The sequence below is a fragment of the Chlamydotis macqueenii genome, chromosome 1, assembly GCF_036417535.1.
Source record: "Chlamydotis macqueenii isolate bChlMac1 chromosome 1, bChlMac1.mat, whole genome shotgun sequence".
Taxonomy (NCBI): domain Eukaryota; kingdom Metazoa; phylum Chordata; class Aves; order Otidiformes; family Otididae; genus Chlamydotis; species Chlamydotis macqueenii.
The window spans coordinates 57,882,299-57,904,106 of record NC_141556.1 but is presented as its reverse complement, the minus strand read 5'-3'; the positions used below and the strand labels follow the sequence as shown (position 1 = coordinate 57,904,106).

General features: G+C 43.6%; 1 protein-coding gene across 7 annotated transcripts in view; it reads right to left on the bottom strand.

Moving 5' to 3' along the window:
* RBFOX2 (RNA binding fox-1 homolog 2) overlaps positions 1 to 21,808 on the bottom strand; it is a 168,682-nt gene that overhangs the window by 35,890 nt on the left and 110,984 nt on the right. For all 7 annotated transcript variants that reach the window (XR_015259224.1, XM_086753629.1, XM_086753658.1 and 4 more), the window contains 2 exons: positions 20,074 to 20,298; positions 9,218 to 9,364 (listed from right to left, as the gene is read on the bottom strand). Coding sequence is in view for 6 of the 7 variants with exons in the window: in XM_086753629.1 (XP_086609755.1) it covers positions 9,218 to 9,364; positions 20,074 to 20,298 (372 nt within the window). In the remaining variant the exon portion in view is untranslated. The remainder of the gene's footprint in view (positions 1 to 9,217; positions 9,365 to 20,073; positions 20,299 to 21,808) is intronic.

Here is a 21,808-nt window from a genome sequence, read left to right as displayed (position 1 = left end):
TGGTAGCAGGGGCTGCTGAAAATAACAGTTTTAAGAGGCATAAAAATATTAAGAGGCATAAGCTATGACCAGAACCCAATTTTCTTGCTTGAACATGATGTAGCTCATCATAGATGCAAGGGCATTGTGCAAGGAAGGGTATATGCCTGCTGTGTATTTCTTTCCACCCAGATGACATGAAGGCAGCTGATTTTTCCAGCAGAGGCCATAACTACATTATGTATCATAAATTTGAGAAATCTGGCACCAGTGAGCTTTTGCCTTCCAAGGCACTGACAGTTTGGTACGGCCCCTCCTGTACGCTCTGTTCCAGCTGGCCCTGTCTCCTCTCCCTGTCTAGAGCTTTCAAAATCAGCTCCAAAACGTGCCAGACAAATAACTTAACCCTAAAGATGCAAACAATAGCTAGTACAGGGCAAAATCTCGAGAAAACATGGAACAACAAAAGGTAACGTGAGCCACCATTCACAACTTCACATCCCTGCAAGAGAACTCTGTGTGCCCAGCAGCTTTGCACCGGCCCTACAAAATTCACTTGCAGATGAGTGCAGTGAACTAGCTAAACCTAGAAGGTGCCAAACAGTCTATTCTCAAATATGGTAGAAATTCAAAATAACCAGGAAAACAGCCTTCTGTGCAGGAAATCATTTCAGGTCCTCAGGCTTTTGGTGCATGAGCAAGAACATTTCACATGCAGGATAGGTCCATGCCACAGTGTTCTTGCCCTAGCTCCCGGCTCCATGGGATGCGCTTTCAGCCGACAACAGCTGGCTCCACTGTAGCGTGTATTAGTGCTTAGTTATGGCAGCACGGGGTCTGCCAGAGCTACGCTGATATCAGTACATGAACCTCCTCACCTAAAGCTGGGTCACATCTCTTCAAAAGAGCTGGGCCAACTCTGCTACAGCCAACCCTGTCCAGCCAAGTGACACCAGTATGCATTGCTGACAGGAAGATGGAAGCATCAAGGATTTATAAACCAAAGCACTACCATCGTTTACCAACTGAACAGACAGTAAACAAGCACCAAGCAGCCCTTATTAGGGTTGACCTGTTGCCCAGCAAAACACACGTTTTCTAAGAAACCAGACTTTAAAAGAAAGCCACACAAAGAGTACAGATTTCTAACAGAATTTACAGCAAACAGAGTGACAAGGAACATAGTTTCTCAGTCCTTTGTTATCCTCTGACTCACAAATAAAACATTTTCACACAAAACAGTCAGATGAGGGTGAACAGTACTACAGGGTGCCGTTCCAGAGATTTTAGCACCAGGCTAGCTTCCAGGTCTACTCTTCCAGCTCCTTGTTCCTGCCTTGTGCCATCCCCAGAGGTGTGACTGAGCTGTAACCTGGTACTGCTGCCACAGTAGAGGCACTTGGACCCATGCCCACAAAAGTGGCATACATTGAAAACTCAATTTGAGAGGACTCAAGATGTGTAGGCGGAATCCATATAAAACTGGGCTGTAAAAGACAACTCCATATAATTCTACCCAGGCCTTTTAGGCAAGTAAATCCAGTTACAGTACAGCACTGTTTCCTAAATGACACTGAGTCCAGTCTCACTGCATACTCTTCTAGTAACCCATATGAAAACCCAAACAAATCTTAGATAAATGTATGATCCAGTCACCGCTGCCTTCCACCAGACAGTCACTACAGAAGTTTCTACGTCCTTTGGCATCAGCACATAGCTTTCGCAGAGCAAGACAGACAGTACAATAGCAGCTGACTGCTACAGCGGCACAAGCACCCCTGCACAGAAGTACCATGGTCCCCAGCGTAGCCGTGCAGACAAAGCAGGATGCTCAAGCAGCACTGAGCACACAAGTCCTTTGCAAAAATGGATTCCAGAAATTATCCTGGTGAAACATCAGTATAAACAGCAGTGCCTCTTTCCTATTGCTGTACTTCAGGCCCCACTGCATCAACATCTGCAGGTCAGAACTTCTTGGTCTATTGTATTATCTACTTATTTATCTTAACACCTAATGAGTCGTTTTCTGCCATAGCCAGTACTTGTGTATAATGAATTACTTACGTATTTAAATTTATTTACTGGCAAATCCAGATTTAAAATTCTATCAAATTCTTGGTGAGAAAGAACGGTAGTCTAGCTTGTTATTGCTTTAGCCTCAAACTATAGGCTCATAGAGGTGTTTTGCACTCCTGACACCAGAATGAAGCTGGATGAGAAATTATATCCACTGAGATATTTGAAGTGGAAAGTGCCAAAGTGTTTCCCCAGAGGCTGAGTTTTGAAGGCTACAAGAGCTTCCAAAAATATCTGACCTCCCAGAGCTGTGTCGCTTGGGTCAAAGAGCAGTGGTCTACCACAAACATACACCAGAAAGAACCTCACAGTAGAGATATGAATTATGCTTAGAGAAGGAAAAGGATAACAACACTACCTGCCTTAAAATCCAATGTTTAAAAAAAAAAGTAGCCACCATTCTGTCACCTTTAATAAATGAAGTTATTAGTAACTTCATTAACTGAAAGTTATTAAATGTGACAGAATGGTCACCTTTATGTAAAACAGCTACGCACTGTTACTGCTGTAGCTGATAACACACATAACCCCTTTATCAACTGGGCTGACGATGCTCCCCACCAGAAGCAGTTAACAGTCTACAAGTAGCAGCCACGGAGTGAGCATGTTTTAGAAAAGGCAATGTCTCAATCTGAAGCCAGAGCCTGAGAGAATTCACACCCTGTACTGTGCTATCCCACCTTCATCTGCAATCGTCATCAACATAGTCCTTATTTTTATCTTACACTATGTCATTTTTTAGTTGAAGATTCTTAAGCAAAGAGCGTTTCACTACATTAACATTCTGAGAAATGTCAATTCTGACTCCTCATACTGTTGCTCTCGCAACAGATAAGAAGGATTTAGTGAACAGAGACTCATATGAGCTACCAAAACAATCCACTTTGCTTATTTTTGTGGAGGTAATTAATGGTTCAGTTTGAAAAGAGATGGATTTTCCTCCTGCAGGCAGTCCAACTCAGTCTCCATCTTCCCAAGAGACTCTGAAGTCCATCTGACTCTGAAGTCCAGAACTGACCAGAGTATCCCAGTCAATTTTATACTGGGAGGAAATCTGATTCTTGAAGCCTAAGAGAGAAGGACTGAAGCTACCAGCCATGAGGTACAAACACAAACACTACCACAGCACAAAGCTGAAAGGATTGGAAACATGTTGAGAGAAACACAAGCTTTTCTTCTGCCTATACAGTCCAGCAAGGAAGGGGACAGCCTACCAGCAGTTAAGGAGAAGACTACCACCACCACGTCAGAGTCCTTACGCACACTAGCCAAAGAATGTCCCTCAGAAACTGGATAATAAGATTTTTTTTGCAAAGAGCTGCTAACTTGTTTTTAACACTGATGGCAACTCTTCTACTTCCTGGTAAGTTGTTCCATTGCTTAAATCAGCCTAAATGACTGAGGTTTTTTTTTCTCTTATTTCAAGGTTAATCGTGTTATATCTCAGCTTCCAACTGGAAAATCTTATTATGACTGTAAACAAGACCTAAACTCCCTATTAGTAGGTATCATCCATGCATAAGCACCTGTACAGAACAGACTTGTCATCTATCAGCCTCTCTGTAATAAGCTGAGTAAATCATGTACCCAACACCTTACACAGTTAAAAAGTCACTTGTCTTCCAAGCCCTAGATTATTTTTTTGGGCCTAAACTCATTTCAGAACCGAACAAAATTATGCAGTCACACTCTTTTCAACTTCGAATGTGAGCAAGATGCCATCCCTCCTTCAACTTGATACCTGCCTTTGCATTGTTGAAGCAACTATCTTCAACAATCAGTAGTACTTTCCCAAATCAGTGCTTTGCAAAGAAAGCTTTCCATCCTACAAGCACAGCCTGGTTCCCAAATACTCAGTACTCTACACTGAGTTGCATCAAACATGTTTTTGTCGGATTTATTGTCAGTTAACCAGGCATTTCAAGTCATTCTCTAACAGTAACCTTTCTCTTTCCTCCTCCTCAAATAGTTTTTTAACTGCAAACCTTACAAGCAAGGTTTTATAGTACTGTCTCCATGGGTTGATACAGACACTCAACAGGACTGTGACTGAAACAGATCCCTGGGGAAAATGACACAATAAACAGTCTTGATCACTGATATTTCCCCAATAACTACTATTTTTAGTTATCTATTGTTAAAGAGGCTTTTAATCCCTCTAATGCGTGTTGTGTTTATTTGAGATACGTATTCTTTTTCTTAAAAATCAAAATTTCTCCTTTGGACAAATTCAATTGGTTGAACAATGTTAAACTATATCAGAATTGCTTTGTACAATCTTCTCAAAATAGACAAAATAATATTTGTCAGCAAACATGTATATTACCTTATACAAAGTCACACTGAATAGATATTAAACCATTTCTTCAGATGCTAATGTTTTTTTAAAACATTCCAAAATTATTTTTATCTTATATCAACATAAGGATAACTAGTTTGTAGCACTTTGGGCCACTCCTTTAAATTTTTTCAATTGTGAATCCTGGTGGGCGTTGTCCCAGCCTTCAGCAACTCCCCTAGCTTTCAAGAATTGGCTAAAAATTAACATTAATGAATAAAAAAGCTCCTTGCTTTGGCTATTATCTTTGGACATACCTTATCTAGCTCTGCTAGTTTTTCAATATTAGCAAGCACTGTCTCATCCTCCTTTGTTGTAAGTTATATACAAAACCAGATATGGTACAAATACCTTCCACTACATCATAAACACAGCAAGGTGGGGATTTTTTTTTGTTTTCCGTTTGGGTTTTTTCTCCACCCCCCCCCCCCCCCCACTTTCACAAAAATGCACAACTATTTCCTAATTTTATAGTAGACCTAGATCTTTTCTTTCTGCATGTAAAAAAATTGATCCCTTCTCTGAACTTACATCACCAGTATCTCCATGATTAGCATATTTCCTTTCTCACCTGCTTCTTTGTTGAAGTTTGCAATTCCATTCACTGCCATTTACTTCCTCCTCTTCATCCTCCCTGGCTAATGTGCAGAATGCTTTGTGTTTTATTAACACAGTTTCAGTGACTGTGGATCATGCCTTTTTGGCCATCAGTATGATTTTGTTGAATACCTTAAAGCTTCCATTAACACTTCCCTTTTAAAGGTACCTTCCCAGGCAGTTTATCCTGCCAATTGTTTAAACTCAAAGAAACAGACTCTTCTAAAGCTCCTTACATTACTGCCTGATGCCATATTCTGTTTGCACAAAGTAAATACAGGCAAATAACAATCACTGATACCTAGGCAACCATGTGATTTCAGGTCAGCTATTAACTCTTCTTTATCTGCTAGAACAAGGTCAACTATTGATTTATTCCACAGTGGGTGCAGAACTGTGTGCATTAAAAAATGACCTATTCCTTCTAGAAGCTTTCTGGAAGTCCTTTTATTGGCATCATGAAATGTCAAGTAAATATTACCTGTTTTAAGCAGCCTATTTTATTTGCCTCCCTATAAGAAGCATATACATAAGGAAATGTTTGTTCCATTCCTGAGGATATCTCAGGGACCTGTTAGAACACATAATAGGTGAGAGATGGTTTGAAACCCAAGTAACTTGAATTTGTCAGGAAATCCTTATGTCTGCAGCTCTCACAAATGATGAAGGTTTAGAAAACGTTACGTAATATCCATTTAATCACACATGGGACAACACATCTGAAGCCCATCTCTACTTAAGTCTGGATGAAAGCATTAGCTAATACGTTCTGCGCCCCAGGACTGGGCTGACCTCTCGCATGCTGTTCCATCCTCAGGGGACTTCTTTACTCCCTCTCTACCATCACATTTATTTCTTCCTCCACGGCTTTGCTGTCTACCCAATTCCTCTCTTTGTACAGTAGCTTGGGAAAATCACTCCAGGCAAGGATTTTGAGTCTCTCAGATATGACGTTGAGGAGATGTGACCTGACACACAGAAAGAAGCAGGAAAAGATGGGAGTTACAGGCTAGCCACAGCTGAAGACTCAGACAACCATGACTCCCCTGTAGGAGAAACGGTAGGTTTCAGTGAGTCGCCCAAGGGAAAGCATCCTGATCCTGAAAAAGAAATAGGAGCAAGGAGGATTCAGAGAGAAATGCTCTCCTGCTTGAGGCTCTAAGCATGCTGAGAAAAGCAGCACTGAGAGAAAAAGGGAGATGTGCAAGAACCATTGATTATTTCCTTGGCAAAGTAGCAAACTTCTCTATTACAGGAAAATAACACACGGGTTTTTTTGTGCCCTAAAAGATGAATGCTCTTCTGGTAGGCATACCTTTCAGCAAGCACAGGGCCAGGTGAACTAGAAAAAGGTTTTACAGGCAATATACCGTTTACCCCAGTTAAAACGACATCACTGTGCTGTAACTTGAGATGATGTTTAGAGAAAAAATAAACAAACAACAAATAACTTGAAGAACACCAGAAACCAACTCATGTAGCATATTTCCCCATCCCTTCTCTGTACAACAAGCGGCACCATGTGGGCCCAAAAAAGGACAAGAAACCATAATGCAAGCAGTTAGGCTACATTTTCTACAAATCACTTCTCAGGACAGCAGCTGATTCAAATTGCCTGAGCCTCTCAATCTGCAAAGCAGATGTAAGAGTCACCAGGATAGGGATGTTGTTGTCATTTCCATCTTATCCATGTCCTCCACACCATGAGCACAAGGAGGAACAGCATCAAGGTGAAAGAGCGTGAAAGGGGCCAGCCATCAAGCAGCCAAGCACTGGTCCCAAGGGAAGGGACAGCAACAACGTGGAACAATTTATGTAAGCGATACAGCTCCCAGGAGAGGGGAGCAGCAGTAGCACAGAGCAGGACGTGCTAAATACAGATTGTAGCAGGTGGTCCAAGAACTGGCTGTGATTTCAGCAATCGGCTTATCCAAACCGGACGGAACTGCCTACCGCACAGCCCTGCAACAGCAAAAAGCAAGCTAAAAAACACAAAAGCAGAACAGGCGACTGAAGACTCAGAAATCACAGATTGTCAGGAGATGAGTTTCACCCTGAAAACATTCCCACAGATGTCAAGAGTGTGACAATCTAATATAAGAACCATACGGAAGCAAACCCCAGGCTTCTTGCAACAGAATCACAGAATCGTAATTTTGGCTGGGACCTACCTCTACAGGTCATTTAGTGCAACTCCTGCTCAAAGCAAGCCTAACGAGATGTGGTTGGCCACACTGTGTCCAGACAAGTCAAATTCCTTCAAGGATAGAGGTTCCACAACCCCTCTGGGCAACATGTTCTACTATTTAACCACCCCTCACAGTTAAAAAAAAAATTAAAATAATCCTAATATTGAACTGAAATTTCCCATGTTCCAACTTGTGTTTGTTGGCTCTGATCTCATCATTACACACAACCAAAAATAATCTGGCTACATCTTTATTGTATCCTCTGATCAGGTAGCTGCACACAACAAAAATATCCCCCCCCTTCTGCCTTCTCTTCTCAAAGCTGAACAGGCCCGGGTCTCAGACTCTGCTCACATGCCATGTTCTCCAGCCCCCCGACCATTTTAGCGGTGCCCACTGGGCTTGCTCCAGTATTTCACTCTGACGAAGTGCACTTCTTACACTGGGGAGCCCAAACGGGACACACTACTCCAGATGCCGTCCGACAACTGCTGAAGACACGGAAAGGATCACTTTCCTGGGCCTGCTGGCTATTCACTAACACAGCCCAGGGTGCGGTTGGCCACCTCTGCCGCAAGGGCATACGGCTGCTTCTGTTTGATTTGTTGTCCATTTGGATCTCCCAATCTTCTACTGCAGAGCATCTTCCTAGACAACTGGCCCCCAGCCTGTACTGCTGCAGGGGTTATTCCCTCCTAGATGCAGGGCTTGAAAAATCACTCTTGTTGAGTATCTTTCTTAAGATTCCTGTCAGCCCATTTCTCCAGTCTGGCCAAGTCCCTCTGAATAGCAGCCTTGCTCTCCTAGATTTTGACCACTCCTCTCCATTTGGTCTCAGCCACAAAATGGCTTCTTATGGACACAAAAAGCTTCAAGAACAAGGAGAAAAGATTTCTTATAATATATAGCAATTGGGACTCCTGCTGAAGACTATCGGTGAAATTTCTAACATTTCTGCATATTTTGTTCACTTTGTATTGTCCAAGCCATGAACAGATAAGTCAAATTATTTCCTCATTTATAGCAGCCTAAGCTTGAAGTCCATGAACCTGATACATTTACAATACTGTAACACTAACTCTCCATGTGAGAAAGTGCGTGTGCGTATGTATGTGTACACACCCACACAGATGGCTCAAGAGACGTAACAGCAGTTAGGACCAAGATACACACTCAAAGCCTAAGGTGGCAAGAGGAGCCTCAGTTTTGCTCTTTCCTGATTCAAATCCTCTGCACTGCATCTTAAACAAGCAGCAACTGTTAACTTTGTAAATAATAAGAAATATTTTTGAAGACTTTAAAACACACCATCAACCAAGGATGCTACCATCATATCAACAAGTCAAATATTCCTCATGATGATGATACATGGATAACTTCACCTAAAGGTTAGACCACGAAGAACCTAGCTCATTTATCTCTGTATTCACGTGGAATGAGTCACCATCTACTTGCGTGAACAAACTCTTCTTCAAAGAGCTTATAAATTGAGAATGATGAATAGCACACAAAGACTAGGGAAGACAAACTATTTGGTCAAAAGAAACAGAACGTATATCATACACAATGTAAAATACCATCTGACTTGCACTAGCTTTTCCACAGGCAGTTACTAGTTGGCCAATTCCTTGCAGCAATTTTTCATCACATAAGTGGATCATGAGGAAAGACAAATATTTCAACAAGTTTCTAGGCAACTGAAAAACAGTGCTTTGCAAGGGATATATTAAGTCAATGTTTAATCCTAGTCGTTACTGGGAAGTAAGGTGAAGTTTCATTGTTGTTTGTTTTTTTTTTTTTCCAAACCAATTGTTAGGTTATACTCAACATCTTGATGTGAACAACACAGTTACAGTTTTCACTTGTATTTACCAACTGAGGTAAATGCTACCAATTGTCCTAGTCCTGCAAATATTTTATAGTGTGCTGACTAAACTGAGAGGGAAGGGCTTTTCATTCACATGAACGCATCAGGACCACATGCCTCACTTGTGGGGAAGGAGAATCTGACATGCCTTAAAAGGTGTTGGTAACTTACCCCAAACATCTGCCGAAGGTCAGGATCTCGAAAGCGGAAGGGAATGTTAGACACATGAAGTCGTTTTGGAGTGGATTTGCTCTCAGTATTCTCACTGCTTTGTGTCTGTGATTGCTGTCCATCTGTCTGTGCCCCTCCTTCTGTCTGCTGAAATCAGAAAGACAAAAGCATGTGCATGAATAGAAACCACACAAATTCCTGTCACGTGCTTTGTCTACCTCTTTTTAGGTATTAGTACTACACTTGCAATTGCGGTATCTAGCACTTGACAATTATTTTGATAAAGTCAGTAACGCTTAACAATTGAATTGTTGTTCTCCTCCCTTTCCATGAGTAAACAGCAATGAGATCTCAGACATCCTCCCCTCAGATCGCCTTTTAACTTAGCAGATTTGCCTTTGGTTTTCTTAAATTGCTTCTCTCTTTTCTCCTGTTCTTCCTCACTTCAGCTGCCACCATATGAAAGCTCTAATGAAGAGGCGGATCTCTCATATCCTGAAGCTGAGAGGTAGTGCCGCCACTCTAATCTCATGTGGCAGGATGTTCATGCAATCATCAAATCCCACAGCTGAAGTGGCAGCTCTTCACCAGGCCAATACCAGAAATACATCCCCAGGCAAAACGGCATCTGGTCTGTCAAGCTCCCTTCAGAGAAACGTTACCCCAAAAGAAAACCTATAATTAAATTGTAAAATCCATATATGAACAAGCTTACGGATGTCTTTGATTAACTTTTGTCGTACATTTAAAAGTCACCCCAGGGACAGGAAACAGTCATCTCCACTGCAAGACTTACAGAAACTCCAAGTCCTACTTTCGGTTAGCAATTCCACAGCTAAAACAAGGGAATTTGTTCCAGCGTTCCCAAGCACTGACTGGTACAGCAAAGCCAAGTCAAGAGGTGGGCTGGGGTACTTGTGCACAGAGAAGGCACAGCAAGAAGTCAGAGGAATCAGTGTGCGAGAGGAGAGACCTAATACCCCCACAGAGATGATGGGCAGGGGAAAGGAAAGGAAGAGAACCTCAGCCACTTGTGTTAGGCTTGGACTAAGAGGTGGTAAAATCTGAGCACAGCACTCATATATAAAGGCAGGGCCCCTTTGCAAAATGGCTTAATAGAAAATTTTAGTCAGAAAAATGAGCTCAAAAACTCAGACCTACAGAACAAAGTAGACTACAGCTTGATTTGTTTTATTGCTCTCTTTCCAAGGCAAGCACTGACAGACTAAGGTATTCAAAAAGCACCCATCCACTCACTCCATGTCCTGCCTGCCTGCCTAAGCCTCCTAGCAGTCATACTTTGACCACCTGTGTGATGCACTTTTAAGTGTCATTTCATTTCTTTAGATGCCAGTCTGACTTCTTCCTTAATCCATCAAGTGAAAAGAAGTTCTACGAGAAAGCAAGGACCATGTAATTGCGAGAGTTAGTCTTTTTCAGGCACCTTCAAGAATACACACAGGGCCTACATCTAGATTTAAGAGCTGGGGGGCAGGGGGAGGGGTTTATTGTTTTGGAGTCTTTTTTTCTCCCTGTTTGAAATACACAATTTATGTACCAAAGAGGAAAGAGATCTCAGGGGAGTTACCCACACTGACTCCTCAACCACTGACTGGACTTGTTACTGCTCTGCACGTTATTCAACATACAACACTTCATTAACATTTGGAAAGAAACATCTCTCCACAGATGAACTAAACTGGCAACATTAAGAGAACTACTTCTGGCCAGCAATGTCCCTTACTGACATGACCTTGAACTTGTATATTGGTTATACAGCACTAACAAGAGCAAGCAAACAGTAAGCACTGGGGTCTTGTCATGCTGAGCAAAGCAGTGGCAGCTTTCCATTTTATTTTAGTAGGGTTGCACAGGCAGCACAAAACACGTTTGATCTGGTTAATACAAATTAAGCTGCAATAGGAAGAATGCAGATACTGACCTACAAATATCTCTACTCCCCAGAGCCATGCAAGTCTCAGGAGAAGTCTAGCAGGATGAAGCATTTTTATTTGGCTAAGACTCATCCACCTCCTAAACATCAAATTTTCTAGAACAACCTCCGAAACTTCCAGTTGATCATATCTAAAAAAGATGTCTCCCCCTCCCCAAGTTCCTCCTCTTCCTCTATCCTCACCCGTATGACAAAATCCAAATACACAGAGAGTGCACCCTAGGGGAAGAATCAATGCAGCTGGCTTACAATTAAATCACACTAAGCTATTTGGTAGTTTTATTTTTATGACTCCATCAGAGTCCTTTATTTCGCAGGATAAATCTAAGAAGAACAAAACACAGGGGTAGCCCATCCATCACCACCACACACAATGCCTGCAAGTGAGTGCTCCAAAATCATCAACACTCCTACTAAAAGGGATCTCTGCAATTCATTTTGGAGCCCTGCTAATGCAATTTGACAAATCCCACGTTTTCTATGGCTCTGTGTGGAACTTGCAAGTGGGCAAACCCCTAGGCACGCACAGGTGCCTCCTCCAACACACACACCAGTGCATCTTCCACAGTATGAATGAGGAAAGGCATATATTCTGAACAGTGATGATAAAAATGTTTCAGTCTTTAAATCAAAATATAGGTTGCACAGGACTGGATCTGCCACTTCCACAGGCGAGGAAGTCGGGAGGTCGTTTGCACTCCTCTCCCATCCATTTGTTCGCAGGCAGAGGGCAGAACTCATTTCTTACCAAGGGTGCAGTGTATCATGTACAGCGTGGCCGGCTCAAAAACACTCACAGCTGTTCCTGCATATGGCAGAGTGCTGCTGCCACACAGGAGTCACTTTGCAGCACACGTGATATGTACAATAAGACAAAGGCTTCAAAGAGGAGAAACAATAGAAGGAACAGGGGATCTTGGTCCACTCTTAACTTTTTAACTACGCTAAGAGTCCTCAAATGCTTTTCAGGCTTTCACATAGCCTGATTTTTTCAGCAGTAGCTTAACATTAAATATCTTCTCTCTCTGGATGCTGTGGCTCCCTCGTTTCTATTGTCCATGGCCCGAAGGTAAGATTTGAACTTTCAGGCACTATAACATTAGTTCAATACATTTGTCTACTGCCACACTTTCAGCTACAACATAAATGAAAGAAAGAGTCTCCTCAGATCTTGCTTTTTTTTTTTTCTTCCTTTTATAGTTATTCCTTGTCTTAATTCATTAGGAAGGAGATGAAAGGAAGGGCCTGGAGCCTGTTCTCAGGCAGCACATAATGGAGACTGGCAGCAGCACTACCCCGACCAAGCCGGATGATAAAAGCCCACATTTCACCCAGCGCCCACGCCCCATTCTGACCCCTTCCCCACACTGAGTTTCAGCTCCTTCCTTCTCATCTCACGTCAACACTTCACAGCCAAGAACCAGCCCTCTCCCTTCACTACGGACAGCAATTCGGCTCGGAAGGGAGCTAATACACATGCCCTAGGTCTCAATGCCTGTCATCAGGCAGCACAGAGGCATGTTGCGGCAAAGATCCCGCGTTTGAAAACAGCACCGGACCCACCTTACCTCCACAGCACGGTCTGCGTGACATGTACTTATGCAGGTGATAATGTCATTCATGCCTGCACACGAAAGCTTTGAGCTCTGCTCAAGGTCACTGAGAAATACATCAGAGTTCAGGACACATGCAATATGCGCTTCACTGTTAACTGCTTGCTGCCTGTGCCCCCAAGCCAGCTCCTCCCTCGCACCCGTCAGCAGTAAGGAAACCCTAAGAAGAAGCTGCTGCAAAGAGAAGCACGGATGTATACATGTGCACGTATACACGTAAAAAGGGAGAAGGACACCTAGCAACAGAAGGGTGTTCCGAAAGGTTTGGGAGCAGCTCTACAACTGTCTTCCCACCTCTCGATTAGACTCTTTTGTCCTAAATCAGCTGGTGAACAAGCAATTGCTACGGATTTCTCCTTGGTGGAAGGGAGGCAGATGCTCCCAGTGCCACCTGAGCTCTGAGAAGACTCTGAGAAGATCTCCATCTGCGTGGCCAGACAGAGGGCTACCTCCCCGATGAAACAAAACACCAATGCGACAGGCCAACACAGAGACTATTAATAAATACCCAGCACATTCTGTTTCCATCTCCCACTTGCTTCTAGAACTGGAACCGCTTCAGGTCCAAGTTACAGAAAAGCAAAAAACAACCCCCCCTCCTCTCCCCCAGGAAGCAGGCAGTCCAAAATGTTGTGAATCATAATAAGGTTAAGAACCATAAATCACTGCGACTAAAATATTTACAAAATACAAACTGTAACTAATAACTATATTTAAAAGGGGTCTTGGGTGGCTTACAAAATCTGAGAGATAGACTGTGCTCGCTCCGCTGCTTCTAGACCAGTCTTGGATAAAAAAAAAAAAAAAACAACAACAAAAAAAACCACCAAAACCCCAAAAAACAAACCCCCCCAAAAACCCCAACCAACCAAGAAAACAACACCGAACCTTGTTTGGATCAAGAGCTCAAGGAACTATGTGGAGACAAGGACTGAAAGCTATGACTGGCAGAAGGCAATCTTCCCACCACATAGGAGAGTGTAGACAACGTGGGAGAATCTCTGCAACTTCTAGTGAAGAACTCATGTCAAAACAACCGGTCACCCACCAATGAATAGATACCCACTGAGCAGGTTTGGTGGAAAAAAGGAGTGAAGAATTAGAGTCTAGACATAAACCCCCTCTCCTGCTCCACCACACTCTACTGGAGTAGGTCCTACACATCCAAGAGCAAAGGGCATGGGAACTTCTGTTGCTTAGACTACACTCGTTTAGCAGACAGAAGACTGCAGGGCTAACAATTAGCTTTCACCAGCAGTAAATGTAATTTTAGAATTATAACCATGTCCTTGATTTTTCAGAGACGCTAGCAGTATTATATTAAAAAAAAAAAAATCACTGGGCTACACTACAGGCACAATTAACAATGTGCCCAAGCACTTTGTATGCCAAAAATCAAAGAAAAAAAAACCAAAAAACCAAACACTTCTTCTAGGCTTTTAACTATTTTCTATATATAGATTAATTCAAGGCATATTTTTTCTGATTGTTAGCTACCTGTTTTCAGACACACTCAAGCTTAAGTCAATTTGTTCACTTTCCTCATTAAATAAAGACACACTCTACCTTAAGTTAGAGCACAAACCTGACAGAGGAAAGCACATAGGAAGCTTTGTTACGTATCCTGCACAACAAAGACATCTCTGATGTGTCAGGTAACATTTTCCATGTAATAATGTTTAAAATTACTTTGTTTCTCTAGGCGATATTTTTTTTCCCCCCCTAGGACTCTTTGCTGATTTTTTTCTTCATGTTTCTTTTAATTTTTCTTTCAGTGAAATGGTAAAATGAAGCCACCTGAAAGGCTTGCTCTGCTGGTCACAATGCCAAATCCTCTGGAAGCAGTTCCAGCCCACTCCTCACAAAACGGGGATGCCCCGACAAGGTAAAGGAGGCAGCAAGACTTCCTGAGCTAGTGGTCCTCCCTGGACTGCTCCATTGACAGTGGCAAAAGAACAGCCACACAGTGACAGAATAACATCCGTCCCAGCCACTGTCCTCTTTCTGACAACAGACAAACAGAGCATCTGTGGAAGAACATAACAACAGCACAAATGTTTGGTAATGTTTCTCTAGCAGAGTGTCCCAGCCTCCAGCAAACTGAGCCAGTTCCCATCCTTGTAGCTGGTCACTGACCATGAATCTATCACCCATGAAACAGTGTAATGAGTTTTTTGAGCCTGTTTATACCCACAACTTCCAAATAATCTTATGGACAAGAGTTCCACAGCTAAATTCTTTGTTATATGGAAAAAAACAAGAAACAAAAGCTTGTTTTTTTCAATATGTCACACCTGATTATTTCCTGCATGCATCCCAGCAAGTGAAAATGGGAGAGTTCCCTATTTTATTTCCTATACCAGTCAAAATTCTATGTACTCGTCATATGCCTTCATTCCTGTCAGCTCTTTTCATAAGCGAAGATTTCATTTCTTCTTATAAAGAACCTGCTACATCCCTTTCATCATCACTATTATCCTTCCCTGTACTACTTCTAGGTCTGCTATAACCTCTGAAATAACGCAGAAGTACCACAGCTGTATACTCTAACATAATGATATTTACCGATTTATTTCCTATTTCTTTTTCAAAATCATTTTTAAATCTGCCTCACTAGACACAACTCTACAAATGCTGACAACAATCTGCCTCACACTCAAAATAATAAAATAATCTGCCTCATACTCAAAGCAAATTCCCGATGCTAAATGTCAGAGTTAGCTACCTCAAGACAGCAATTTTCAAGCTGAGGTGGCCAAACAATCAGCAGCTAGCTACTTATTTGAAGCTAGTTCTTCCTCGTGTCTACCTGCTCAGCAGTATCAAAAGGTAAGTGAGGATATTCATTAAACATACTCTTCACCTGAAATACCTCACATGAGCAATTACTTTAATTACTAAAGTGATGAAAAATAATTACAGAGGAAAATTCTGCAATCTCAGACTAGGCAAGAAATACCCAAGGGAAAGTCATCATTATAACATCATCCATGTGTTACAAAGTCAGTTGAGGAACCCTTGGTGCTGTTGGCTCCCTTCCTTCCAAACCCTTACTAGATGTATGGGGCACAGACAGATGACAGAGCAGCTCCCCTGTCTCGCTTCTGAACACCACACATAGGGGTCCCCCACCACAGATGTGCCTCCTTTAAGAAAACAGAAAGTCAATATCCCTTTATGGTATAGCAGATAAGTTAAATATGTTTCAGTATGGCACATCAAGAAGCCAAGAGACAAGATGCTCTGTAATTAAATAATGTTTTATATTGGTTCATGACAACGTAACACCAAGGAGACGGCACCTGCCATTTTCATGAAAGTAATTTACATAAACTTATTCCTCTACTTCTATACCTCCAGCTGCATTCCATAATTTATACAGACACACAAATTCTTCCCTCTGACATTAACAAGAGAAATGAGTTGAATAATCAGCTCACAGTATTAAGTGCATCGCATTTACTATCAAGCAAGCTTTTTTAGTTCAGCGGATGATTAATCTTCCCTCTGCGGGTAGAGTACCGGGAGATGCAGCGAGCTGACAATTGCTCTCGGCTTCTGGCCACGCACTCCATACGCTTACCTTGCAACAACGGCATTTGCTGGATCCCTCCAAGAGCTGCTCTAATTCATTAACCCAGCAAAAGAATTGGACAGCTTTCTGCCAGGTCAGTGAATTAAAGTGGCTCACGTAAGGGATGCCAGAGCCAGTAAATAGGAGGGGGAGTTTGCGCTTGGAGCCAGATCTCTCCTGTCTGACAGCAATGAATCTTTAGATCAGCTCAGCTGCCAGAGGTACTGCAGCCTAATTAGCATCTCCACTCGCAGCTGTCTGTGCTGCGTGGCTCCATTAGGGATAAGTGCACTAATGTAAACCAAGAAGAGGGAAGGGGGAAGAAACCAGGCGACCCAGCACCATAAGAAGTGAAATGCAGAGCATCAACAGTTTAAGAGACAGGCTGCAACAGGCAGACCGAGTAGGCCAAATATGGTCCGGCACCTCAGCCTATTTTTAATCCAGGTCTTTCAGCTGTGCTTTGGGACAGTATCAAGAGAAAGGACAGATGCTTGGAGATGAAGACCCACATGCCAGGCAAAAAACAAAGCCCCACAGATGAGGCTTGATCCTAAAATAAAAAAAGATTCCAAAACACTAGGCTGTTTGTATTACACCTATTGTGCCAATTTCTCTTCCATGCCCCTGCTCAGAGAGCTTTGAATGCTTTCCACCACACTCAGACCTCCAGAACCAAGCTCATCCTTAGCTGATGACACCAACTAGTCACTGCCCTTTGCTTGGGCTTTCACACTGTGTAGGAAGGCATGGACTTTGCCCCTCAAAATCTATTTCACTTAAGTTCACTGCTGATGTTTGACCTCTGGCTTCCATATGACTGCCTATTAATTCAATCACCACTGCTAATCTCAAATCACTCAATGTCTTGCCCACCAGAATCTGCCAAGTTTCTATGAAAAGTGCTCCTCCCTAGTGTCTTAGGGATCCCATTACATTGCTGCACAACATCTTACAGACCAGATGAAACTCCTCTTTATGTGACAGACCTTTAAGCCACTCCACATTCTGTGCAATTACTTTTGCCATTATCCTAAAGGCTACCAACCTGAAAAGCAGGAAAGCCCCACCGACTGAGCACATCTTTCACTATCTCACTCTGTCCTGCCAACTGGACCAAGCACAGGCCTTGCAAGGAGAGACCTTATCTGTCTGGCTGAAGGAATTTCTGAATTACCCCATGGGAGCACAGGCTTCAAGTCAGCAGCTAAAAAATCCACCGGCTGTTCAGTCTGGGGTATCGCCTTCACACATGACAGCAGCTGTGCTTGTCAGTCGCAATAGTGGGGAGGGAAGGATCATGTATCATCCACGACGACTTTTTGCTCCATTAATGTTGGTGCTGTTGTTTGAGCAAGACAACAAAATGGTGAAAGGAAAAGATGCCTCAAAGCAAGGCAGTCTGCTTCACATGGATTGAACATGTATGTCAAACATGTGTATGCGATGGACAAGATGCTTGACGTTAGCTGTAGATGTTCAAGGTGAAATAACCAGCCTCTTCTGCTGGGCTTTAACAGCATGCTTTAGCCTGAGTAACTACTGAGCCTTCTTCCTTCCCCTGGTTCCTACATCATTAATCAATGTGCTGAGAAGGAGAAAAGTTACAAGCAATTACATCCCAAGGCAGCCCACAGGATTAGAATAACTTCACACAGAAGGAGTCCTAGACAGAAAGATAAAGGGAGTCTGAAGATCCAGGACACTGTGGATATGAAAGCCTGCCATGTGAAAGGCCCTTGGCCAAGGCATCTTCCTCCCCCTCCTCCCCGATTTCTTCATGTGCCACCATCTGGGATCCTCTGGGTTTGATCAGTCCCAGCCATAGCAGCAGCAGCAATACACTCATCTGTGCCCTCATCCTTTCCTGTCTAGCTACGGTGTGCGAGCCCGACTCCGCGTGCTCGGCTCACACATCTTTAACCACGTCAAGTGGTCAGACCAGACGTGCCCACCTGTTTCCAACAGCCAGGACAAGCATTCCATGTTATTCAGCCTGTTTCTCAGATAACCCCTACCCGTCACGCTCCCTCTGCAGCCTCCTGGCAACACCACTGCCTCCCGGCAGTCTCCCAGCAACGCTCCCTCCCGCACAGATGGGCTCCCAGTCCCTCCTCACAGGCTAGCCAGCCTCCCCGTGCCGCACCACCCCGCGCACTGTGGGCTCCTCGGAGCCAGCATTCGTTGATGAAACACAGAGCTCAGCCCTGCAGCGCCGTGGAGATGGCTCCTAATATGGAAGAGGAGCAGGAGGGCTGGCAAGAGCTTACATCCAAGGTCAAGGCTCACATCATTTCCATTAAAAAGAAACGCTCTTAAGCTCTGGGCAAGCATGGGAACAGCAAAAATACACGGGAAAAGCCACTGCCCTGTTTTATTCCCCATTTCCAACTCTCCCATCCAACTGGTAGGGCTCAAGATAGCTGTTTGCTGGAGATAGGCAGCCCAGATCTTACGGGTTGGAAGGGTGTCAGACCATCTGCTACTAAAATGATGACTTGCATTTCTGCACATTCACCAGCTCTAACTTTTATTTATCAGCCTGATCTCTTCTCATCCACATTTGCATTTGCTGGGAAAGACACCTGAAGTTCCTTTTGCACACTATCAATGTGCTTTACAGGGTTTGTACTGTTTCTTCTTTAAGACGCTATCTTTAAGCTCTGTCTCTGAATTGCCCTGCTCCTTGCAGAGGACTAGATGACCTTTAAAGATCCCTTCCAATCCAAACTATTCTATGATTCTGTGCTGAAGCTGTGGTGTTCCTAGGATGAACTCAAAGATAATCTTAGCAAAGTCATAACCAGCAGTGTCAACCATGCAGCCATTGCTCACTGCAGAGGAGCAGAAGCGCACACCAGGAACCATGCACACTTGAGCTGGCACTATCGGTCCTTCCAATCGTCGGCACTGAATTTACTCAGTACTTACGTGGGGGGGAAATAATCTTTAGGAGCCAAACACCCAACTACAAGTAAAACTGAAAGCATTAACAGATTAAATCCACCCCTGAGCACCAAAGGCTCTTGCCATAAGGCTCTTTATTAGGAAGTTAAGTCTTAACAAGTGGCTTAAGGGTGGATAAAGCTTTTCCTGGGATAATCTGCCAGCATGTTGTCCAGTGCCAGTTCCAGGCCATGGGAAGAAGAAAGCAAAAAAATATAAGAAGGTGAAAATCTTTGTTTGGCAAATGGATGCCCAGTAGCTGAGAGGTCCTCTCCTATCCTTGTCCCTTGAAGCTCCCTGCCATCTTCAGAAAGTCAAAGTAAAGTATTTTTCTACCCTACTAGCTTCCTGAAAACAGAAAAAACATTGGGATTACACCTACAATGCATGTGCTCACCCTAATCCTTTGTACCATCAGCATTCCAGAATTTGCCTCCATCAGATTCATTTGAACCGTTCGCCAATTAACTCAAGGTAATTAATGCTTTTGTAAAGCACTGTCTTCGGACAATGCCACCATGGTAAAAACACCATGATCCCAAGTACTACTGCTCTTTGCAGACACTTATTTACGAAGGGAACATGCATAAGGGGAAAGACAGGAACCTAGTAATGGACGGTCAGAAGCTAGGTTTTGTTTACAGTTCTCTCCTTTTCAAGTCTACCGCTGATTTGCTGCACACTCAAGAAACAGTCGGCAATCTAATCAATGGCTGCTTTTTCCCAAAGCACTGTGCTGCTCTCTTGGCCCTGTACCCTCTGCACTTACTGCAAGAGATCCGTTCTGCGTGCTGGCCGTGTTCGTGCTCTGCTCTCCATGCGGCTGCGTGCTTCCGTAGAGCGTCAGATTGTGCTCGCTGGTCTGGCCTGCATAGTCCTGAGTGTGTGGCACCCCATACTCTGTGGGAATTCCGTTCTGTGGGGGTGGCGGAAATGGGATTGTGGTGAATGGCTGCACCATTGCATCAGGAGTTGCTGCTGGCTCCTGGTTACCCTGAAGAAAGGGAAAATGAGAAAACAGCTTTATACTCCAGAAGATGGATCAAAACATCAGCCTGAGAATCACACACACACATACGTTCATGTGAATATCCCACCCACTGCCACCATAATACTGCAGTCTTCTATTACCTTCTCTGTCAAAAAGAACATGTCTCGCTCCTCTGAGCCACGACAGTTTTCTTCATTTTTTGAACAACTTTCTCACTACCAGGTAGCACATGGAAAAAAAACTACAGGGCTTGCAACTTGCATACCCCTGTAATCTCACACAAGGCTCTACACACAGTAAGGCATTATTTTGGAAAGAGGAAGAGGCACTGAAATATTGGAACAGAGAAGAAAACACTGATAGAACAGGGTTCTTTTACTTAAATTACCATATCTGGGTCCATATCTCCTCCAGCCTGACTCTCGTGGCTTTGCTCACAAGCAAGCACATCATGTTGTTCAGAGAACACTTCTCTGCTGTGCTACAGTAATAGAAAAGTACAGTTTTGAAAATCCATCTGTGCAGCAGCCCCCTCCTTTGCTCTGGCAGCACTGAGTACAGATCATGGGCGCTCAGGTATCAGTTGCTGGAACATCCCATTTGCTTCGTGCTGGCTGTGCAGAAGACACCAAAGAGCTGTGGGGAACTGAGTTGAGACCACAAGCCAAGAGCACACTCACCCTTACCCAGTCCCGAGCATTACTATCATCACACAAGGCATTAATGACCCACTCTTCTCTCAGCTTAGGGTATCCCACAGAGACGTCTATGCTAGGACTTTTTAGCAGCTTTTAGCACTGCCTTAGATGTAGTTGACACCAACGAGATGACTCAGAAAAGACAACTGATCATGCAAAAGAAACTCCCAAGAGACAATAAAAATCCTACCCCACCATGTCTGAAAAATCACCCAAAGCAAACATGAAAGCGTGCAGCCCTGCAGCCACTGCAGGGATCTCACCGAGGGGGGAGCAGGGAGCTGCAGTCAGTCTCCTGGGGCGAAGGAGAACAGCCTTGACATTGAAGCCCAACCCTGGGAAGCCCAGGCTGCTGCACCGCTCCTACTGCTTTCACCGCCGCAGCAGGGGGAAAAAAAAAAAAAAAAAAAAATCCACAGAAAAGATTTATGATAGGAGGGTTGTTTGATTTATGTGTGTGTCAACAGACTAATCCTGATTTTAAATTTTGGCTGCTGTTCCAGCCCTGGGTCCTCCCCCACAAAGCCCGGAGGTGCTCGAGCCTATTCTGACACCGGCACGCTTAAATCAACGGAGTAAGAGCGAAGCAGACCTTATCCTGCGGGTAGGAAAGGCAGAGTGGGAATTACCAAGCAGCCTTTCAGCAGAGAGCGTGCAGGGCCTGACAGACCTCCAGTGAAGCCGGACAAACCTTTCAGTCCCTTTATCAGCCTACCTGCAGCTTTCCCTTCCGGGCGGAGGAAACAATGATAAATGCAGCACACCTCCAGCCGGCACCGGGTCATTCAGACACTGGCTGAATCCCAAATTTGCTC